The sequence below is a fragment of the Mytilus edulis genome, chromosome 2, assembly GCF_963676685.1.
Source record: "Mytilus edulis chromosome 2, xbMytEdul2.2, whole genome shotgun sequence".
In the NCBI taxonomy this organism is placed as follows: domain Eukaryota; kingdom Metazoa; phylum Mollusca; class Bivalvia; order Mytilida; family Mytilidae; genus Mytilus; species Mytilus edulis.
In genome coordinates this window covers 76598492-76623593 of record NC_092345.1, presented here as the reverse complement: position 1 = coordinate 76623593, position 25102 = coordinate 76598492, and the positions used below count along the sequence as shown (strand labels likewise).

Sequence of the window (25102 nt, the reverse complement as noted above, 5' to 3'; positions counted from 1 at the left end):
ATTTATGATTGATTGTTATATGAATGTTGGTGTTTTTAAGCCACTTTTAAGCTATTTCGTGGCGGCCAGTTTTTATTAGTGGCAGAAGCTGCTTAGCCATTGTGCCCTGAGAAAACTGAATTATAGACCCCTGACTTGGAACAGGCACATACATAAAGAATGTGGAGGGATTCCCCTCCCTACCTGGGACAGAGGGATACAGTACAACATTGTGCCCCGAGAAAACTGACAATCCTAGTCAATTAAGATTGAAGTTGAGTGCACCTGCTAGGGCAGTGTTTGAACTCATAACCTCAGTAGAACAACTTAGACCATTTGGCCACTGGGGCCCCTATCTATTGATGAAAATAGAAATCTTATATGATGTTCTTCAAATGCTTTGAGTAGACACCCATGGTAAAATATAAATATATTGTTTGAGCTGTTCCGATCATACTCCCACTTCATATGCTTTTTCATGAATGTGCATGATGACATCAGAATATAAGCATTTTAAGCAAAAGTCTTCACAACAAGGAAAAATAAACAAACAATGATAAGTAAAATTATCATTAAAACCTATCTAAATACATTATTGTAATAAGTAAAGCCTTTTTCAACTGATTTTTATAGTTTGTTCTTATGTTGTACTTTACCCCTCTGTCCCAGGTAGGTATGTATGTATGTGCCTGTTCCAAGTCAGGAGTCTATAATTCAGTGATTGTCGTATGCTGCTGTGTTACATATTTGTTTTTCATTCATTTTTTGTACATTAATTAGGCCATTTGTTTTCTCGTTTGAATTATTTTACATTTGTGGTTTCAGAGCCTTTTATAGCTGACTATGGGGCTTTCCTCATTGGACAGATGGAGTGCAAACCTGAAGTGTCTGTCAGATTTTTCTGTAGGGGCCTTATATTAAGAGGAAAGGTCACAAAATAATACTTTTGAATGGAAACAAAACCATTTAAACAAACAATAGGAAACCATAACTAAATCTGTGCCATTCATAAAAGTAAGAAACTTTTATTGTAATATACAATGGGTATAATTTTTTTGTGGTTAATGGTACATAAGTAATAGTTCATAATTCATGACATTCCTACCATAAACTCAAATAAATATGTATCAATAAGATGCTTGGAGGAAGTTTGTGTATATTTTATACCAAAAGTTTTTTTCTTTTTCTTTTGACATTTATCATCCATTATGGCTTTGTCCATAGAGAAAAACAAAAAAACTATAAACATATTTGCATACAAAACATTTTCTATACAAAATAGGTTAAAAAAATCAATCATGTGTTGAAGTGTGACTGTTCTAATGGCTCATAATTTTCCTCATTTTCATAAATACTCTTATTAAATTGAAATGTTTTGGGTAAATAGCTTATCTTCCCTTATTTTACAATTTGGATAAATTCAGGAAAATATTACTGATTACAATTTGATTCCAATTTTCTTACCAACAAGACCCAAGAGAATACCACTAGTAGAACAGTTAACCAAGTTTCTCTGTGTGAGGGATACCGTTCTTGGCATGGAAGTTTGTTAGGTTGTACTAGCATGGAGACTTTAAATGACTACAGTATGCTTGAAGTAGTTATATTATGTCATGATCAAGGACTGTGTTGCTCACCAAAGTTCTACCGCTCTGCAACATACCCTTCTTTCCAAGTGGCAGACACATTTCTTGCCCTTCATGCTGGTCATTTGACATGAACAGAATTTTATGAACCTCTCCTAAAAGCTTCATATTTTTGCTCATGGCGGCACTAGGTTTAATTCCCATGAACTTACTGCTAAATAAATGGCAAGGCTTAAATAGTTTGATATCTATCATGTTTTACAGATAATAACATCTTTTAAGTAGCAAAAGTTTCAAATGCAGACATTCTGAACATTATCAAAGAACATCCAGGGTGGTCGTTTCCCGTAATCATCCCACTTGACAGATTGTTTCTGCTGTAATTATCTCCCTTTTCAAATTGCTTAGTCTATCAATCATCTATAAGCGCTCAAGTTTTCTCTTTACTTCACAATTTTTTATCCATTATTAAATTTAGTTTCGTGTGTTTGATTCTTTTATAAATACATTTAATTAAAGGTAAAGCATCATAATAGTTATTGTAATTTAAGAGTTAAGGCAATAGGTATCCTTTTACAATTATCAGGTCTACTTTAATTTTTGACAAATATAACAATAAAACTTTTGACAGTGTATTTTTTTTCTTTCAATGTAACACCCTACAATTTAATTCCTGTAAACATTGGTCCTAAAGGTAATTATTTCCATTGAGCAGACGCACTGTAAAACCTCTATGTTGATGTCCCATCTTTAATTAACTGGAATGAAATCTTTGCACTTGAACTACTTCAAATATTTTCTGAGGGCATTTGTAGTAAAGTACCCTTTATAAAAAATGTGATGGGATTGGCCTCCAACATATTTTACAAAGACACAAAGGAGCCACACTAACAATTACCAAGGTCATCAAGACCATCATATTTTACAACTTAAGGTGAACTGTTTTCCTAAATTAGCATACACAAAAAAGTTACTTTTAACTATTATGACTGATTTTATCAGTAATCAAGGAAGATTTCAATCTTTCTGTTAATATCATATAACTATCATTCAAATACCAGCAAAACATTTGCTAAGAGGGCTGAAAAAACAGGAGAAAAAAGTTTTTATGATTTTTTCTTATTCCCATAGTAATATTATATTGTACCTTTACTAAAAATAAGGAAATATGTGTTATGATTGCCAGTGAGACAACTATATATAACTACTAAAAGCAACAGAAGAATGTAAACAACTTTAGGGCGCTGTACGGCCTTCAACAATGATAACCAGGTGCTCTGCAGGGCGCAGCTTTAAATGACCGCAGAAGTCGAACCCTGAACAGTTGGGGCAAGTATGGACACAACATTCAAGCTTGATACAGCTCTGAATTTGGATTGCAATCAAATTTTTGACATAATATGAGTTTCTGACACAAAACAAATGTCAAGATCTTACAAATTTATTGTGCGATATTGTGCAATTAAAGATGTTTTCTTTTAACTTTTCAAAAATTTGGAATTTGAGAAATTTGAAGAAAAAAAATTGAAAACAACTACCACCCCCTTTTTTGGCAATTAGTCCAAAACCTGACATTTCTTTATACATAATATACAAGTAGTGTAAGGGAGGTAAATCTGAACATACCGAACATTGTATGTTAAATGTTTTAAAATTACCTCCCTTACACTGCTCAGTGACGGATCCAGAACTTTTCCTAAGGGGGGGGGGGGGGGGGGGGGGGGGGGTGACTGACCTAAGGGAAGGCTGCTCCAGTCATGCTTCAATGATTCCCTATATAATCAACCAAATTTTTTTCCACGAAAGGGGGGGCCCGCGGCCCCCAGGGTCCCCCCTGGATCCGCCTATGCTGCTTTTAAATTATCTTAATTGTCCATTGACCAGAAATACCTAGTTCTCCCTCTTTTTTACCCCTTATTCCGAAACATTCTAAGCAGTAACCCCCCAAAGTCAATACTAACCATCCCTTCATGGTATGGAAACTTGCGGTTTAATTTCAGAGAGATTCATACAATTCAAACATAAGTTATTGTTTGAAAACTATAAAAATGATTATTTTGTGCCCCCTTTTTGGCAACCTTATTCCAAAACTATTGGGACCATTATTAAACCCCAAAAATCAATACCAACATTCCTTTAGTGGAATCAAACCTTCTTGTAAAAATTTATAGAGATCCATACCCCTAAACACAAGTTATTGTCTAGAAAAATACTTGTTTTTGGCCCCTTTTCAGCCCTAGACTGTTTAAAATACATGTAACTTTAATATATCATTACAGCCAGAGGCAACAAGTTAAAAAATAGAGTGAAAAATACATTAATTTGTTTGTCAAGGTGATAGGTTGTTGTTAGGTCGTGTTGGATTAATTACAAAAAAAATACATCTAACTTTCTGTGAACGCTTTAATTATTTTACAACAACAATAAAATGTCATTTTCACACATAATGCAGAGGTGTTTTTTTTTTTACAGAAGTACTTAAACAACTGAAAAGTTGGATGGCTAGATCCACAAAAATCAAAACTTGATCCTTTAGCAAAAAAGTGTATGACCTCTGTATAACAGGAGGATACACACCCTTCAGGGTGGTATAAAGACAGATGTAAAACTTCCTGTGCTGAATTAATTTAAATCAATTATAATACTTTGAATAGTAACAAAGCATGCAATATGTTCATAATTTAATTCTATAAAATATAAGTTGGTTTTAAAATCATGACAACTGCTCATTTATAATAAAGCTCTTTATAATGCCACAATATCCACATATAGAGCAGTTTAAAATTGATTTATTTTGTTTTCTTAAAGTTTTTCTCTCTTTTTTTTTTATAATAGAAAAAATGATTTTTTCCATATAACTTTCATTTGAGGGAGCTACTTACTCCTGAAAGTCATGTCACCTAAGTTATTCACTTGTTATTTGAATATATCCTTCTTATCAAGCTGATTGTTCCCTTACAGAAGTAAGGTGATAAACAAAAGCTTAGGGGTCACTAATACGCACCTCTAACTATACATTATATCATCTCAGTAAAATACAGGCATAAAAACAGATCTATAGATATGATGATTGATTGAGAATCTATGTTTAATGCTACTTTTGGCACTTGTGGCTACATCATTGCAGCAAGTTTGGAAGCCAGAGTTCCTAGAAAGGACCAGCTAAAGTGCCTGGGAAAGGACAAGCTAGAGTGCCAAGGAAAGGACCATCTAGAGTGTCTGGAAAGGACCAGCTAGAGTGCCTGGGAAAGGACCATCTAGAGCGCCTGGAAATGACCAGCTAGAGTACCAAGGACAGGACCATCTAGAGTGTCTTGAAAGGACCAGCTAGAGTGCCTCGGAAAGGTCCAGCTTAAGTGCCTGGGAAATGACCAGCTAGAGTGCCTGGGAAAGGACAATCTAGAGTGTCTGGTAAGGACCAGCTAGAGTGCCTGGGAAAGGACCATCCAGAGTGCCTGGAAAGGACCAGCTAGAGTGCAAAGGAAAGGACCATCTAGAGTGTCTGGAAAGGACCAGCTAGAGTGCCTGGGAAAGGACCAGCTAAAGTGCCTGGGAGAGGACCAGCTAGAGTGCCTGGGAAAGGACAATCTAGAGTGTCTGGAAAGGACCAGCTAGAGTGCCTGGGAAAGGACCATCCAGAGTGCCTGGAAAGGACCAGCTAGAGTGCCTGGGAAAGGACAATCTAGAGTGTCTGGAAAGGACCAGCTAGAGTGCCAAGGAAAGGACCATCTATAGTGCAAAGGAAAGGACCATCTATAGTGCCCAGGAAAGGACAATCTAGAGTGTCTGGAAAGGTCCAACTAGAGTGCCTGGGAAAGGACCATCAGCAGGAAAAGTGTCAATCCTAGTCAGTTAAGATTGGAGTTGAACACAACTAGACATAATGCACAACTATATTGCAAATCAAACATGTGATATAAGTCCATTCTCAACACGACACAACTTTTATTACAAAAATATTTACATGTAAACTTATACAGATATCAAAGTAAAAGTGTCCTCAAAGGAGTAGGTCCGGTAAGGACCAATTTTTGGCCTCAAATTTCAGGTTCATCAGACGAAAGATTTTGACCACTTTTTACACACTTAAGTGTCTATTTAATTTGAATTAATTAGCTTATGTGAAAGATTTTAACAGATGTAGTCATTAAAAACGATCCGATTCAAGCTCAAATATGAAAAATCTACCCAATATGCCGAAAAATGTCACTTTTCAGATGGTTTTTGGTAAAAATGAAAGTGGCCGCATCCGTGTTCATCCTCAACCTTTATATATGTTATGTATTATCATAAAATACAACTTACATTTCAATATTAAGGATGAACACGAATGCGGCCACTTTCGTTTTACACGAAAACCGTCTAAAATTTAACTAAAATGCTAGAATTATGAGGATTTCAGTAATTTAGCATGACTTAATGGTGCTAGTACCGGATATATGTGCATTGTATTGTCAAAAACAGCCCATATTTATGTAGCAGAAGCATTCTACTGTCCAATAAATAACTAAAGGTTTACATTTTAACAAATTTGGGGCCAAAAAGGGGTCTTACTGAACCTACTCCTTTGGCTGTGTTCATTTAGTAATGATGAAATGTGGTTTGAAGATACATTATGTACAGATGGATAATTACCTCACATGCAAAATACTATGTCCCCATGCTTAGGTTACAAATAAAACAGGAAAAAAGATGCCTAGCATAGCATTAAGATCATTTCTTTTAATAAAAACAACCAGAATTTGGACAAGCCTGTAGTTCATGTACCTTTACAGATATTAGTATTATAACAAAAGCATTACTATAGCTACATGACACCATTTACAAATCCCTGAATTTTCAGCATTCTTGGCAAAGAACAAACTAGGGGGGTTCTTTATAAACAAAACAAGTGTCTTACTGTCACTCTTAACATTACAACTTATTAAGCAGTGCCAAAACAATATATTTTACAAGTAATACAGTAATAATAGTGTATACAATATAACAAGGATAAGATCAATTATCAAATTATTAGGCAGAAAACACACCACATGACCACCAACAACAGACTCATCTGGGAAAACAGACCATATTGGATTAAACATGTTAAATGTTTTGAATTAAAATACGATTTTTTGGAAGCAACATTGTTTTAAATGGTTTTGTGACTCTGACTTGTAAAGGATTCACTGAATAACATACAAAATACTCACTCAATAACTTATTGCATTACTATTGGCATCAAATAACAACATTTTAGTGTAACACTACAGACATACCCTTTTCCCTTCTCATGATGATTTTGTTTATTTATTTCCCTTAAAAGTGATTGGGCAATTACCACAAAATTGAATGCTAAAATAAAATTTGACCTTCCTCGTCACACGTGGGTTCAAATTGTAAAAAAAAAAAAAAAAAAAAGAAGATCTTTGGCGTTTTGACCAATCACTGAAGCATATGTATGGTAATAGAAGGCTATTTCATATCAACTGATCTAATATAACTTTGCACTGTTGACCAAAGGAATCTGCATGACAAATTTTTGTCACTATCTGCTTCATGGTGGTAGAAAAAGTGTTTATAACTGATATAGACATGAAACCAATAAAGGACAAGAGATCTTATTCACAACGGCCATGTTATCAACAAATTAAAAAAAATGTGAATATACAATATAAAATTATTAATTGTGGGTGTTTAAAGAAAACATTTAATAGCACAATTTTCTTACAAATTTGATTAAATGGTAGGCGAAAATACCTTTAATGCAATAAACATTAAAAGTAAAATAAGTTTTGCTATTAATTTTACATTAAATGGAGAGAAGTCTTTGATGAAAAGCTGTAAGCATGTAGACTCTTGACATTCACTCTCATATCAAAACTACTTTTAAAACCTGTGACTGAACACAAAAGGCTCTTTTTTCAACAACAACAAAAATCACAAAAAAATCCATTTTCCCAGGCAATTACAGACAATGGGACAGCTCAAAGGCTAGCACAATAGTTGCATTTATAAATATATTGTTTTCTAAAGACTCTTATATTTATGTAAAAAATGCTCTACATGCTGGTTGAAGTTTGTTCTGGAACCTCAAAATAAAAACATCACAACCAACAGAAGGACACATCAGAATTGTTGAGGAAATTAAAAATCAATTATGATTTAAAAGTATCTTTAAACTCATACATTTCCATTTAAGAAATTTTCCATTTCTTTCAAAAAGGTTTTAAATTTGTTCATTTTATTTAATGATTTGCTCACAGATAAAGTAAATATGTTAAAGGACAATATCTAAAGAATTATGTTCATTTTATCTTTCCTGTAATTTAATGGATTTAATTCACTATTTCACTAACTTAATTTATTCACGGCTTCTGATATGTTTGATTTTGTACATTTTAATTTTCTTTTAAAGGCATTTTTATTGAATTATCCTTGAGATTCTCTACTATTTACTTTAATTGTAACAGAAATAATGAAAAAAGGCAACTATATAAGGTTATCTAAACATACAAGGTATTACAGTATCGAAATATTGTAACATTTTAGAACTACATGTACAATATTCAAAATGAGCATAAACTAATCTTTTAAAATGCAAGTTTAGAGTACTACCGGTATGCCAAGCAGAAATGATAACGATGCTTGGTTGTTTATAGAATGGACATCAAAATATATATGACACAGATTTAGGCAAAACTATAGCATTAAAGAAGTTTTTGAAATAATTCAAATTTCTACTTAGTCTTTTTGGAAACAGGTACTTGATAATTTAGCCTTATATAAAATCTTACCACAAATATGTGTTTCTTTCTGGCTGGAGCTAAAATCTCTGTTCTTACTCTCCATTTTACTGGGTTAATGGAGTTCAACACAATTATCAATGGTTCCCAAAGAACTGGAAAAAAAGTATCATCAATTATAAGTCTCCAAATATCAACACTGATATCTATCTTATGAGGCTGATTCGTACAAATAATATATTGTTAACAAAGAGTATACATTGATATCAACTGACTTTAGGTGAAAATTGTGACTCAGTCTGAAATTAAATCATTTAGAAATTAGACAACAAAACCATATATGCTAGTATTTGGACTACATCTATAAGTGCTGTGTACCTCAAATGTGTAAACCTTTCCAATTTCTTAGTGCCTATTATCAAATATATGTTGTTGCTAGCTGTCTGACATATTTTTTGTTGTTCTTTGTTGTAATATATATATCAGGTCATTGGCATTCTCGTTTGAATTGTTGTACATATGGTCATACAGGGGCCTTTAATAGCTTATAGCTTTATGGTATGACGAAGAAGTATGTGTTTTGCATGGTTGATGGCAGTGCAATGGGTAGCAATGATTTCACACCTTTGTCCATTGTTCTGTGTGTATACTTTTATCTGACAATCATATCACATCTCCTTATTAAGGGAAATTTTGAGCTTGTGTTGGCACCCTATATGTAGATGTTTTCCAGAAATGCATCCTGTGATTCTCATGCTGTGTTCATACGTAATTCAAATTCGATTCTCATTAACTCATGCAAATTAATTTAATTCGCATTAACTCATGCGAATTAGTTTAATTCGCATTCGAAACGTTTTACATCCGAAAGTTAATTCTAATTCGAATTGCAATGCGTGTCAAATTCGCTTTACTGTCCGAATGACGTTAACTTTAACATCATATTAACAAAAACGCATGTCTAATGCGAATTGGATAATGCGAATAAGCCAATTTCGAATCAATTCGAATTAAAAAGGAAGAGTGTGTGAACGCGATTAGAGAATTCGATTCACATTCGATTCTATTTCAATTCAAATTAAATGTACGTGTGAACGTGGCATTATTCTTGTTGGTTTTCTGTCAAAGTAATATTTGCCAGATATACTTTTACCCATGTCATCTGAAATGATCCATGTTTGTCCATAGTTCCACATAAATGTCAAATTTAACCCAAATATATCTATTCTCCCCCAAAACAGACCGATTTCCATTAGTTTTTAAGGACCTAAATATGTAAAACATGTGTTTACATATAAGATCGTTTAGAAATATGTTTGTTTTAACATCAAATAACCTATTGACCTACATAAATGTCAAGGCCACACTTAAAATATTTGGGTTTGCTCAAACCCTACCCAAAGGTAGGAACAGTGGGTAGGCATTTTTTTTTTTATTTCAACAAAGAGAAAATGAAGTGTCAAATGTTTTTAAGTCATGTCAATCTGATAAAAAAAACTTTTTCAAATCAAGGCAATAAAAGATTTTGAGTAGGAAGCTTTTTTCTGGGTAGGTAGGGTTGGGGCAAACATACATATTCTTTTTATAGCCCAACCCATTATAAGAAAAGCTTGGAAAAAAATGTTCTATTGCACTTAGCCAAATATGACTGTTGCTCCTGCTGAACCAAATTACTTCTTCAGGACAGACTATGTCATTCTAGGTCAAATATGTCAATTAGACATGTTTATGACAAGTTGTTGACATCATAACTAACATTTTAGCACTAATGTGTTATCCTATTTCTCTTTATTTATAAGGTAAACATAATTATGAAAGGAATGACAAATCCTATTTTTTTTGTAATTTCAAGGACACTGGTTGTTGCTATACTTATTTCAGTATTTCTGATAACATTCTAAACAGAGGAATGTTTTGAACAGTTGGTATTGTTTGACCCATAAACAAATGATAAAGTTGCAAAGTGTAAAAATTTCAATCCTTGCAAAATTCTATTTTTTTCGATACCTTAACAGTTTGATAAATGTAAGCGTAGTCCCTTTACTGCAGAAATGGTAGTACATGTACTATAATCATAAATATGTAAACAGACTAATTTTACCTTATTTGGAAATATTTACATAGTTCTGTTTGAAATTAAATATCAGCAACAGTTTAACCCAATGATATACTTTGTTCACATTAACATATTAGTGTGAGACATCTTTTATCAAAATGTGTTTTAGGGCAGGTTGTCAGGTTGTGCCAGGCTACTGATCTTATTTTTAGTTCTAAATCTCAATCCAAATTTCTTGGAAGTTTTTAAATTCTTGCTTTCAAATAACCCAAATATGGGAGAAGAGAATGTCTATTAAAAGCAAATATGAAGTTAAAATTAAAAAATATATATATATATTATCTGACATGTCTGACGTCTTGTGAACATCTAAACAGGATGTTTAAGATCAAAACTTTATGATTTTCAAACTCAAGGCTATAAAAAAAATAAGTCTTAGTATACCTTGTCATCCTTTCTTATAAAATCTACAACATTCAATGAAAAAGGTAAACACATTCTTAAATTTCTTTTCAAATTACCTTCATCATTTCTCGACTTGACAAAAAGGTGGACCTCTGCCACTTCATTTCTATACACTGCCACGCTTTTCTTCAGATTAATGACATGAACTTCCTGGTTGGTCTTGGTGGTCAAGTTGGTCACACATCCTATTCCAACGATCGGCTGTTTGTAAAATACGGAGATGTGTGGGTTAGTAAACGGAAGTTCTATCTGACAGGGTAAGGCAGGTGAAGTTTGACCTAGAAAATAAAATTCAAATTTCTTGTAATTCCAATATAACATTCTTGAAGTAGTACATTAGTTGATTACAGAAGAAAGAAATAGTGGTCATTCAGCTCCTTTTTTTACCTAAAGAATAAAAAACCTAGTTTGTTAAATCTAGAGGTTACAGCACTAACTTTTTGCATGCTAAACTATGTTGCAGTGTATTCTTAATGCAACATTTGAGTGCAGCTTTTCAAGACGTACATGTACATCAAAACACTATTCAAATTACTGTCATACACATATTTATAGATAATAGAAAAGTAAACAGCCATGCTTTCACGGCTTATATTGGTTAATCACTGTCTTTGACATAGACACAAATGATAAGAGCTGTGACAAAAAATACTTATAAAAAAAAAGTTCCATGCTGCAGTTTATTTTTTTAAACCTACATGTATACTTTTCGAATTAAATAGATACCCAAACTAACGGCCCTGTATGCTTAAAATTGTACTATCTCAGTACAAAATATTTACCATGAATAAATTTAAGTAAAATAGGTAATAAGGCCAGTACAGTATTTATGTACTCTGGTTCTGATGTTGACAAAGGTTTCATGAAATAGGGTAAACATATTTTAATAAATTTTAGTTTAAGATTTATATGTTAACATATTTAGTAAGGAAGGAATTTAATATGAAATTTGAAAATTCAAAAAATTTCTCTGCTATTTCTAGAAAGATAAGTTGGTTAAGTAAATAATGGTGAGAATTCATATGTTTATATATAATTGAATTATTTCCCTCTTTCTTCTTTCTTTCTATGTCATGTAATGGAAGACTCTAAAAGAAAAACATTACAAAATACTTGTTTAGACTGTTAACAACCAAGTAATTAATGTGTTTAAAACATTACATTGTTACCATATAGCAAAGACTTGTGTTCATTGACAAACAGGTAGTCATATTTGTTTATCAACAGGTCATAACACAAAGTAAACAGAGACATAAGATGATATAGCTTTGATCCAATGGCCTGTGATGTGCACACTGAGAACAGTCTATCTAGGGTAACTGGTCATTTATAAATAGTATCAAAGTTATTTAGAATATACATGCCAGCTGAGGACCACCTCTGGGTGCAGGATTTTCTCTCTGTATTGAAGACCCATTGTACGTGGCATTCAGGTGTTGTCTACTTTTTGGTCGGGATGTTGTCTATTTGACATATTCCCCATTTAATTTTCATTCTCAATTTTATGAATGGTAATTGTCAAATTACTGAAAGTATGTTAATCCTACCAATAATGTACATAATAATGATCTAAATACATTGTACTTAAACAGAAGTAATCTGATTTAAGTTCTAAATGTAGTCCATAATACTTTACTTAGGACTGGCAGCTCCAAATAAACAAACATTTCCTATTAATGACAAATTTGTTTTGGACATTTCTCTTTATTTAAGTCATTCATCTACTTTTTACATTATAATAAATTGAATTGAAATATTGGCACTGATATATACCACATCTTCTTATATCTATGCCATGATTTATGATTCCTTATGTTTTTATAATCAGACCATACAATTTCTATTAATTTAACATGCAAGAGCAGTGCTAAAACTATTTCCCTCAAAATCCTCAGTCAAAATCTCCCTTAGAAACAATAAGATAGTGAAATATTGTATGTGACTCTGATCCTTTCCTTACTGTATTACTTACACCAGTGTTTGTTCTTACACAAGGACAACAAATAGCTGGTGGTTAGACATAATATTACATTAACGCCTGATGGGATATATTCTATCCTTAATGTTCAAATTACATGTGTAATAAGTTCCTCTCTTGATTTTAGAGGATAGATTTCAGATAAGGGCATATGCATTCAATATACCCCCGATGGCCTGGTTTCATTGTTTAAATAAAATCTGTACTTATATGATTTATTTGCAATACACTGTGGTAGTGAAACATTGAAATATTCTACAGACATGGGAGGTAGCGTTTAACGTGATATAAAATATAAAAAGATTAAAATTAAGGCCTAAACAAGAATGTGTCCCCAGTACACGAATGCCCCACTCGCACTATCATTTTCTATGTTCAGTGGACCGTGAAATTGGGGTAAACCCTCTAATTTGGCATTAAAATTAAAAAGATCATATCATAGGGAACATGTATACTAAGTTTGAAGTCGATTGGACTTCAACTTCATCAAAAACTACCTTGACCAAAAACTTTAACCTGAAGCGGGACAGACAGACGAACGAACGGACGGACGGATGGACGAACGAACGGACAGACGGACGGACGAACGGACAGACGGACGGTACAACGGACGCACAGACCAGAAAACATAATGCCCCTCTACTATCGTAGGTGGGGCATAAAAATCATTGTAAAATTATATAAATACATTATACTACAGGGAAGTATGTGCTAAGGTCTTACAAATACAATGAAAAGTCATCAAAATGTGGTCAAAAGATGGCATAGATTGTATTTTCTTATTTAAAACAAATTACTAAGAAAATGTTTTTAGTTTTGCTTTGCAAATATATCTTAGAAGTTCTATAACAAGATTCTGTTCAAACTACATGTAGATTCTACATGGATCTAGTGTCTATTAAATGTAATGGCAGACGGTAAAATAGACCATATTTCTATCAAGTTATTCTCTATTTAATATACTATATATGATCATCCATATATGTTAAAAGCTACTTTTAATATTTGAAAGATAATATCAAGATCAAGTTCTAATATTTTTATTATTTGAATATAAATACTAATAGAAAATCCAATAGATTATTTTCTATTGATAGTTTAAGCCTAGTTATACTTACATAGGGTCATGTAAGCTATTTAATTTTCTACAGGTATATTACATCAAAATGATTATAGTATGTTCACCTTTATACATGTATTATTTAGATCAAATATATCGTACCTTGAATACAATAAACATGTTTAAATTTAAATAAACAATGAATAAAATGATAATTTATTGGTTAATTTTGTCATCAGCCTTTTAGGAATGCCATGGAACTCATTATTAAGAGTTGGTTGGTTAATTAAATGACTATAATACACAGAAAAAAGTGCATTACTTGAATCAATAGGTTGCTAAAAATGATAAAAATGAAATGTGATAATGAAAGATGACTTTTTAATATCCAGCAATTAACGTTTCAACCCTTTTCAAGTAAGAAAACATGTGCTGTGAATATGACTCCTACATTAGACTCAAACTATATCATGTATTAAAGTTGAATGAAATTTTGTGTGAATATTATCATCAGGAAACCACTGAGCTGTGCCATACCATTAGTATAGGGCTGCAATGTATAAACATTTTAATTTCATTAAAAATTTTGATGATCAGGCTCTAGAAGAGCTTTTTTTACTTTTAGATGCCCATGCATGTGAAACTATGGTTTTTGTATGAAGTTTTATTTCACTTGAATAGGCTTTGACGCTTTTCTCCATTTTACTGATTTCAGGAAATTTGATATGTCTGCAGTTGGCATTTTTCCACAAAATGTATCCTCACACTCATGAGACCTATCCGTCTCTTTTAATGTCTACACCTCAATTCATGGTTTCAGAATCTAATGCATTCTGGGTAATTTTTCCAAAAGCATACACCAAAACGTTGTGATTGGTTTAAAACGTGATAAACAATCGAAATTCAACCTATGACATAAAGTTATTTTCATTTTGGTGAACAAAAACAATGACATTACCCATAGTTCTTTAGATTCTGAAAAGGCGAATTATAATTAATCTGTAATTACAATAACCTGATTCATTGTATATAAAATAACTAGTGAAAATTTACCAACTACAATGTACATGTATAAAAATGACGTTTTGAACTTCTGACCAATCTTAGTCAGGTAGAGGGCAAAATAAGTCAATAAAAGGATAGAAGCCTAATTAAATCTCCATTTTACACATCAAACAGATGTCTTTTATGGTTTTTGTGTCCTCATTTACATTGAAGACACATAAAAATAGCTGTATGAATAAAAAGGTGATTTTTATTAGCAACGACATAAGTATATACAATGTATATACATCTTACTGTACATTAAAGAATTTATTGTATACATGTACTTGTGAAAAATATGAACATTGATGAAGACTATTCTATTCATTTCATTCCTTATGATATTCTACTATTATAAAACATGTTAAAACAACTATTCATGAAATTGCCTTATACATTTATGTCTAATAGGCACTTTCTATCTTCTTAGTAGAACCTTTGAACTTCAAAATTAAACATGATTAGAAAATAAATTAGAGTTGCTGCCCATTTCACCTTCAATAACTTTAATGTTACTGCACCAGATGCACATATCAACAATTTAATCTTCCATGATGCAAACCAAATACAAATATTGAACATGTTGAAGAGATGATACAACCAAAATTGCAATATGGCATTTTATCATGTTTATTAGTAAATTTTATGGAAATCACAAAACCAATCTGAAGTCCATTCATTCAACAGGTAAAATAAAATCAGGTGCACAAGATCAGTAAATATATTTTCAACCTTTGATGTATTAATATTTGATATATATTAATTCTGAACTACAAACTTATCTTCAAACTGAAATAATGAGATCAAAGCCAAGGCCACTTCTTACAGCCAATTCATTGCAAAATTCTGTCCACCAATGTGGCTTAGTTTCTGAGGAACAGACCATAGAACTAAGGTCAAATGACATACATTATATTACTCACAACCAATTCAAATACATGTACTAAATAGACATATTATAATGATCGGATTCATATTAATCTGTACTTTTATACTTTGGTTATTTCTACATGTTTAAGATGTTTTGCTTTAACATATTTAACATTACTGCTTTTTTTTTTTATCAATATGACAATCAAAAAAAAAATTCAAACATCTTCAGAAATTTGTTTGAACTTTTTACAAAGTTTGTCCTGTATTATCTCTACCAGCTGTGACTTATCAAAGATATCTTTCATACTTATATTGAAGTTATAGAAGGAATGTCATGATCAATATATATTGAACTTACTATAAACTGAGCATTCATAATCATATATGGAATTTTCAATTATTTCTCCATAAAATTACACAGTTTGGGAAAAAATATGTTAATGAAGTGAAAAGCAATTCACACAAGCTGTGTAATTCTATACAAAGTCTAAAAATAGATCAAAATCAATAATTCTTTTTTTAATGCTCCATATTGCAAAAGATTCTTAATAAGATTGTTTATTTTTAGATTTAAAATCTCTTTATTTTTTTCCCTAACAGTAGATTTATCTAGAAAAATATAAATCACAAAAAAAGTAAACTACGAGTAAATTTCAAAATAGAAAGTCCCCAATGAAATGGCAAAATCAGAAGCTCAATCACATCAAGGAATGGACAAAAACTGTCACAAAAATATCAGACAGAATGTAGTCATCACAAGTCAGGGCTCTCTTCACAAAGAATGATCATAAATTCATGACTAGAACTGGTATTTTTTCCAATATTTTTTTGAGTAAAATGATCGCAGAACTACATACATGTACTATAATTATAACATACCAAAACAGTCTCAACATTAGTATGAAAAAGATGCAGACTTCAGACCAAATAAACTTCTAAACCTTAAGGGTGCAATAAAGTATGATATCTATACCAGATGATGAAATTGCTTCAATCTTGCTTCAGTACTTGAAATAGAGGAGCGAAACATAGCAAAGGGATAAACTGAACTCAACATAAAATAAATGGGGAATGTGTCCATGGGAATTATAATTTTATAAAAGGACATAACACAAGATCTGTAAAAAGGACACTACCCAATGTTGTTCTTGATCCGAGGTTTGTGGTAATAAGCATTGTGTAGTATACATTTCATAACACTTAGTTGAGGCAAACTTAAGTCAGAGAACAAAATAGAAAAATTCCATTTGTAAAGGGACATAACTCTAGAAAATCGAAAGTGACGCCACCACAATTCAAACCTGATTTGTTTTTTGTAGTAATTAGCATTGTGCATAAGATTTATAACATTTGGTTTAGGCAAAATAAACTTAGAGAACAGAAATGAAAAATTTAGCAATATTTCCATTGGTAGAAGGGCATAACTCTTAGAACAGTAAAATTGACGCCACTAGAATTCAATCACAATCTGTGTTTTGTGGTAATAACCATTGTGTATAGGTTTCATAACATTTGGTTGAGCAAAACTAAAGAAATTAGAGAACAAAAACGAAAATTCAGCAATATTTCCATTTGTAAAGGGGGATAACTCTAGAACATTAAAAGTGATGCCACCAAATTTCAAACTTGGTCTTTTTAAAGGTAATAAGCATTGTGTATAAGTTTTTTAACATTTTGTTAATGCAAACTAAAGTTAAAGAACAGGAACAAAAAATTGCTTGAAAAGTGGCATAAGTCTAGAACGGTAAAAGTGACATCACCAAAATTCAAACTTGATCTGTGTTTTGTGGTATCACAGAATATGACTTTATTTATAACCAAACTTTACTTGCCATCAGTAGCAAGAGTACCACTTATATCTAGCATGACCTGCTAATTAGCCTTCCTCAGCATCAAAGTTAAGTCCTATCCCCCTTTTGGTTGTGTTTATGTCCCCTAATCTTTGGTTTTAAATAGTAACCTATACTAGTGTTTTGTGGATTATTGTTTTGTCTTTTTAACCCTATTGTTGTCCCTAAATTTATTCATATGTGGTTTTTTAATTTGTCGTCCCCTTGGTATCTTGTCCCCCCTTTTTTTCAGGTTATAGTGCAAACACATGTGATGGTCTTATTGGATCATATAAATGGGAGATTTTTAAATTGAAGAAACAGGCCTAGGAGACTACTTAAAACAATATTTGTCATAAACATAAAGCTTCAAATAGACTAAATGGCTCATCTGGCATAAATATACCATATTGATTTGTCTATAAAATAAAGATAAAATAAACTATTTGCATCCCCTCAAATCAAATGGACCTCACCATAGCAGTCATAAAAATATCAACAACCAATCAAATTATTTAACATCTCAATTTATTCCTTGATAAATTTAGCTAGTTACAATAATCTCTATAAATTATTGTTTTTCAGGAAAATATCAAAAGCTCATAAAATCCTTTAAATAGGTATTAATACCAATGAGAAAGAACTGGGAAAATCTTTACTTTCTTGCATTTATATACCGGTACATCTTTTTTTAGTTAAACTTATATATTTGTATTAGTATTTTAGTCAGAGTTAACAACAAATCTGAATTTTAAAAGATTTCATAAAAGCTTTCATGTTAATGAGGGGTCACTGTTTGACAGTCGCCTGCTGTACATCCCCAAATCAATAACCGATTTTTCTTTCGAATATCCAGATAAAAATCTACACATTCTAAAAATCCTTCATGTCGAAGAAGTAAAGCTTAAGTTAACCCAATTTACAGCCCTGTAAATAAAGTGAAGGTGGATTCAATTGTTTGAGTAAATATAATGTGCATGTATTGCTAAATGTATCTTTTTTTTAAATTGAGTCCTATTTTTTCATTTTTTATTATTTCATAATATGCTACCACTCACAAGAAAATTTTGATTGATAGGTAAAGAATATGGTATATAGAACATTTTTAAAACTGATATTTGCATAGCCATAGGTGAATCCCTGGGTCTGGGTCAGCCTCTGAAATCACTGAAGCATGACTGTAATGGTCACCCTCTTTATGGCTGTTAGTGGGCCCACCCTTATAAAAAATTTTGGATCTGCCACTGATTGTAGTCAAGGATCGGCTAGAGTGTTGCCACTTAATTGTTCAGAAAACTGTCATTTACAAATTATGCAAAACACCAGCTAAATTCACCAACATCATATACATTTCTAATGATGCAATTGGTTTCAATAAATAGTTTGTTTGAAATGTGTTTATATAGTATTTTTTTAGTTAAAATAAATTGATTTTGTCTATTTTAAAAATCATGTCTGGTCCCAATGTATCATGTTAGTGAACCAACTTCTTTGGTTTAAATTAAATGGTTCTGATTTTTCTGAGAATAGAAGAAGGTCTTCAAGATAAAATAGAAATACAAGTAACAAATTGTAATCTGAGGGCAATTATTACAACCCAATGGAGTCTTGTTCATGTGAAGAAAATTGTTTAATTTTGTATTGCTAATCATTTTTTGCTGTTTTAATACCATCAAATAAGTTTGTTCTATTAAAATTTGTAAGATAATAAGAAATATTATAATTGTTTAAAGACACCATATAGTGTCAATAACTCCTACAAGGAGTCAATTGATGGCTTCAGCTTCTTGTATTCAATAGAACTCTTATTGCTGATCAATTCAAATTTGCCATCTATCTTTTCATTTTTCAACATGTTCACATAAATAGTAAAAAAATCTATGGTATCTTATCCAGAGTATCAAGAAAAGTCTCCATTAGCTTATATTGAGAGTTTACATAAATTTTAATTCATTTTGAACAAAATAGGTTCAGAACTAATATAATATGGCTAATTTTATTCTTGTATTTAAAAGTAATCCATGTTTCTATCTCATTTCAAATTTAAAACATATCAAGCAATGTCATACACGTATGAGCTTATGGGGTCCCCCTGACACTTGATCTTCAGCCTTGTTGAAAAATTATCAAAATAAATTTAAATATATATCTAGCAATGTCTAATGAGCTTTAGGACCCCCCCCCCCCCCCTGAAAATATATCATATGACCTGTTCAGGCTGTTGAAAAACAATCAAAATATCTAGAGTTGTGCTTTTACCAAACTGCTTTATCAAATTAGTCATAATTAGAAATCTAAATTAAAAGTCCTTACTTCTGTAAAAAGTATACAGGTTTAACAAGGGTCCTTCTCACATCCTACAGTTATTTCAACAAACACTTAAATTTTCAACTTGACAAAACTTGAACTTCAAATACAACATTTTCCTCCCGTTTATTGTGAATGAAGAAATTAAAACTCAAAATGTATCCTGAGATCACCAGGTAAACATTAAATAATGCTTACCAGTGTTGGTATCAACTTAGAACACTTGTTTTATAATATTAAATACTGCAGACAAATGCTAAAATTGGATGCACTGTGTGTCCCAAGATCTAGTACATCTACTAATTCAGATAAATATATACATGTAAATCATTCATACAAGTTCATACCTATAAATTCAAATATATTATAGATGTACATTTGTACCATACGTTTGTATATTATTTAAAATATGGAATTCCTCATATTTCAGGTTTACTGGTTAGTATTATTTACATGTATTGTTTTAAAGATATTCTAATTCACCATAGATCTTACATAGATAATATGAACCTTAACAAATATACAAACCAAAATTACTTTTGCAGCTTACTGTTTTATATATATCCAATTTTTGATTATCATTACAATTTTACCATGTTTACAAAAGATTAGAGGAATTTAAAAATGTTTAACAATATTGTTATCATCTGACTTTTAACATGTTTACCTATATTTACATTTTTAATATTTTTTTACTATTATTATTTTGACACTTAATTATGTTTCTAAATTTTAAGAATTTCATTCATAAAAAATCCTTTTCCTTTTTATTATTCCTATAAGCATGGTTAAAAGATTAAATGATTGGTTTTGCATGCATGGTTCTTTACATACAAATCATACATGCCCTCTAGATATATATCTCATCAGTCACTGCTAGAACAAAATAACTTGCAAATTTAAATGCCCCCCATTTATACTGAAAATGAAGAAAATATTTTCAATACACAGCAATCATCACCAATCAATGTCAATATCATAAATACAGCAAAGGATCATCCAAACATATTTCTTATATTATTGTTTATTTACACTTACCAACTTGTATTAAGCCAACACTAGTATAAATTCCCAAAGCAAAAAGCAAAATATACAGCGTATGCATTATCTGGTTTTCTCTTGTCCTCACATTGGTCAGGCTGGTCAGATAATCCAAACAAAGATGTGTATTCCTCGGTCAGAGCACCAACAAAACCCTTGACCTATTTAATCTGAGAAGAAAAAAATGGCGCTCATCAGCTAACTAATGATACTTGTTATGCTAATGTTGTTGCTTAAAAAACACAACACGGCAAACTGTTTAATCCCTTTTAATTCTTGCAAAATTATTTTGTTATTGTATACAATCTAAAATCAAATTGTAGATTGAGTAAACAAACACATTCCTGAAATGTAGTTGACCTCAGTTTTGGCCAGGTTTACCCTGCAACACAAAAGGTCACAGGTTTATTTGGCCTTATTCCAACTCTACTTCAATCATATAATGACTCCTAAAATTATGATTATATTTTTTGCTTAATATCTATCAAATATTACATGTGTCAAAATATTGATTAGGTATAGTGATTGCCAAATATTAAATGTTGTGTGTTTGTGTATTGCAACTTACATGTGATATACAGTGCTGCGTTTGTTTACATATTATCATGTATCACAATCTGTCATTGGGCTATCAAAACCGTACATCCATAAAATCAATTAATTAAATCCTCAAGTATTAATTCAATAAAATAACAAATGTAAACACAAATTTCCCACCAAAAAATTACGTTGTGTATTGAATGTTGTTTTACTTTGCATGTAATTGACACATTTCCCTATAAGGATATTCTACGTCACAAGCACCTGCCAAAAGCACCATCTGGTGTTTGCAAGATCAGTACCGACAACTTTAAAAGATTTTCTGAAAATAATTGATTGAGTTGTTTGCTTACATTAAGTGGCATTTATTCCATGCATGACGTTCAGGTCGAGAACAAATTACTGACAATAAAAATACAATAAGTGGGTACGTACCCTCCGGTAATAGGGATACGATCTAGGATGAAGTGTGTGGAATACAATTTATTTATTTAAGCATTGAATGCGTCTGCTTATCATTTTTTTTGGAGCGAAAAAGCGTTGACTGAATGCAACGCTGAAGTGCTTCAAATTAAAAGTGTACCGCGGGATGATCAAAGTTTTTGCAACCATATAAAATAATATATAAATAAACAACATTCAAGTCTTTGTACATAGTCCATAGTGACAATTTGCTATATGCAGGCATGTAATATATGCCCTTGAATTTTTACTAGATAACATTTTTGTTCGCTTTGGGGATTCCGTATATCGTCAGATTATCGGAATTCCAATGGGGACTAACTGTGCACCACTTATTGCGGACCTGTTTTTGTATTGTTATGAGTTACAATTTATGACAAAAATAAGCAAAGACCCATCGAAACAACATCTGATAAACAAATTTAATAATACTTTTAGATATTTGGATGATATTTTGGCTCTCAATAATGACGACTTCAGTATGTATATTAATGAAATTTATCCTGTTGAACTTACTTTAAAAAAAGCTAATACTAACAATGACCACTACCCTTTTCTCGATCTTGATATCTATATCACTAATGGAAAGCTGAATACTAAAATTTATGATAAAAGGGATGATTTTTCATTTCCTATCGTTAATTATCCGTTTTTAGATGGTGACTTTCCCTTGTCACCATCTTACGGTGTTTATAATCTCAACTTGTACGATTCGCTCGTGTATGTAACAATGTTTTAGATTTTAACGAGAGAAATTTATGTATTACTGAAAAATTATTACACCAGGGTTTTCGATATCACAAACTAGTCAAAACATTTACTAAATTTTATCATCGGTATAAAGACATCATTCGTAAATATAGCTCCAACATGCAGACTTCTAATACGTGCAGGTATTTCACATCCAATTTTTTATGGAAATATTCTTTATAAAGCAAAAAGGTGTCAGTATTCACCTCAGAAACTTACAAAACCTTTGAATAGACTTATTAAGAAGGGATATAATTACGATACTGTTGTCAAGTCATTAAAGATTGCATATGTTGGCGTTAATATTGAGTCACTGATAAGGTCTTTGCATCGGAACTAAACACATTTATTCTAAAAACAGTTGTTGGCATGACACGGGTTATGTTCTTCTCATATCTGTTATGATGGTATAATACTAAACCCCTAACGGGAAGGATTGTGCCTGATGTTCATATGATGAAATCATAATCTTTCAGTCAGTTTAATTGAAGTCTGGAGCTGGCATGTCAGTTAACTGCTAGTAGTCTGTTGTTATTTATGTATTATTGTCATTTTGTTTATTTTCTTTGGTTACATCTTCTGACATCAGACTCGGACTTCTCTTGAACTGAATTCTAATGTGCGTATTGTTATGCGTTTACTTTTCTATATTGGTTAGAGGTATAGGAGGAGGGTTGAGATCTCACAAACATGTTTAACCCCGCCGCATTTTTGCGCCTGTCCCCAGTCAGGAGCCTCTGGCCTTTGTTATTCTTGTATTATTTTAATTTTAGTTTCTTGTGTACAATTTGGAAATTAGTATGGCGTTCATTATCACTGGACTAGTATATATTTGTTTAGGGGCCAGCTGAAGGACGCCTCCGGGTGCGGGAATTTCTCGCTACATTGAAGACCTGTTGGTGACCCTCTGCTGTTGTTTTTTATTTGGTCGGGTTGTTGTCTCTTTGACACATTCCCCATTTCCATTCTAAATTTTATGAAATTAATTTAATCGAACTTTTCGTCTTTCTGATATTGTTTTTCATATTGACATTGTATTTATATTGTGTCATAGATCTAATTTATTCGTTCAGTGCAGGAACATATATATATATGTTAGATATACTGTTCCCAGTTCAGTGTCATGATGTTTACTTGTTTGGGTTTTTTGTGGGTTTTTTTTTTTACAAAATTCAATCACATCATACGACAAAAGAAACAACTTTGAGATGGAATATATTAATAATATTTTGAAACGAATAAAGATACATTTTAGTACCTTAATATTAACCAGTGATACTGAGTAATGAGGGGGAGGACAGGGGTAAGGGAGACAGGGAGAAAGGGAGAAAGGGGTAGGAGAAAGGAGAGGAAGGCTGGAAGAAAGGAGAAAAAATAAAATATCTCTCCTTTCAAGAAAAAATATCTCAAAAGGAGATGTTTTATTCTAATGGGAGAAAGGAGAACGGGGTAGGAGAAAGGAGAAGAAGGGTGTTAGAAGGGAGAAGGGTACCCCCTTGTCCTCCCCCTCAGTAATCCTTTATTTTTTTCTGCACTGGGATATTCAACATGCATAATTGAGGACCCTCATTGAGTGGTTGACGTTTTTTTAGCTGTTTCTCATATTTGTTTTTCGATTATCATTTCACCCTTCACGATACACTTTTGAGTCTTCAAGCCCGAAGCCGTTTTTGAACATTTTACTGATTTGGATTCTGTTGGCTTGTTGAGAAGAATTGAACCTTTTTAAATTTTTTAATTTAAGTTGCATTTCGGTATTTGTTTCATACTTTTTAAAAAGCTATCAGATGTCAAATCTCGGGACACTACCCGTCTGTTTCATATTTCTTTCGATTATCCCCCCTTCATAATCATCGATATTTTCCATATATATTGACAATTAAGCTTCATCGGTATAACTGTCAAAAATGTAGCATATGATATAGACTATCATAATTGTCCGACAGTCTCGTTGTAAAAAACAACACCAAGCAAGATACCACTTAAATTTCAGACACTTGCTGAGTATATTAAGTTATATCTTAATTAATTTTTAAGGGAAATATAAAAAGGGGCAATAATTTAAGAGGTTAGAATTATGATTTCTTCAAACAAAAGGGCCGAAACAATCAAATGTAAAGGTACACGTACGAAAAGTTAACTCTCGTGCAAGAATAAGAACGTATTCAATCTAATTAAAAACCAATCTTTCATCGCTCCCGTTTTAGTGATATCAGAAAACGGGAGCGATGAGAGATCGGTTTTTAATTAGATTGGAACGTATTAAACTATAAATATATCAGAGCACTAACCAAAAGACCAGCAATCTTTCTACCTCCTTACAAGGCAAGAAAAACAATGTCAAATCCACAAAGAAGGGATCGATATGATCACTCTCAACACTCTCAACACACATATTAAAACC

At 31.9% G+C, this 25102-nt stretch overlaps 1 protein-coding gene across 3 annotated transcripts in view; it reads right to left on the bottom strand.

Moving 5' to 3' along the window:
• The window catches only part of LOC139513003 (transforming growth factor beta receptor type 3-like), a 59833-nt gene extending 38065 nt beyond the window's left edge, over window positions 1-21768 (bottom strand). The window contains exons 1-4 of one of the 3 annotated variants that reach the window (XM_071301049.1): window positions 21515-21768; window positions 20944-21116; window positions 10871-11092; window positions 8345-8448 (exon numbers count right to left, since the gene is read on the bottom strand). In XM_071301049.1, coding sequence (XP_071157150.1) covers window positions 8345-8448; window positions 10871-11092; window positions 20944-21010 — 393 coding nt within the window. In that variant the 5' untranslated portion in view covers window positions 21011-21116; window positions 21515-21768. The remainder of the gene's footprint in view (window positions 1-8344; window positions 8449-10870; window positions 11093-20943; window positions 21117-21514) is intronic. The other 2 variants (XM_071301046.1, XM_071301048.1) reach the window with 2 other exon arrangements.
• Between the last annotated feature and the right edge of the window lie 3334 nt (window positions 21769-25102).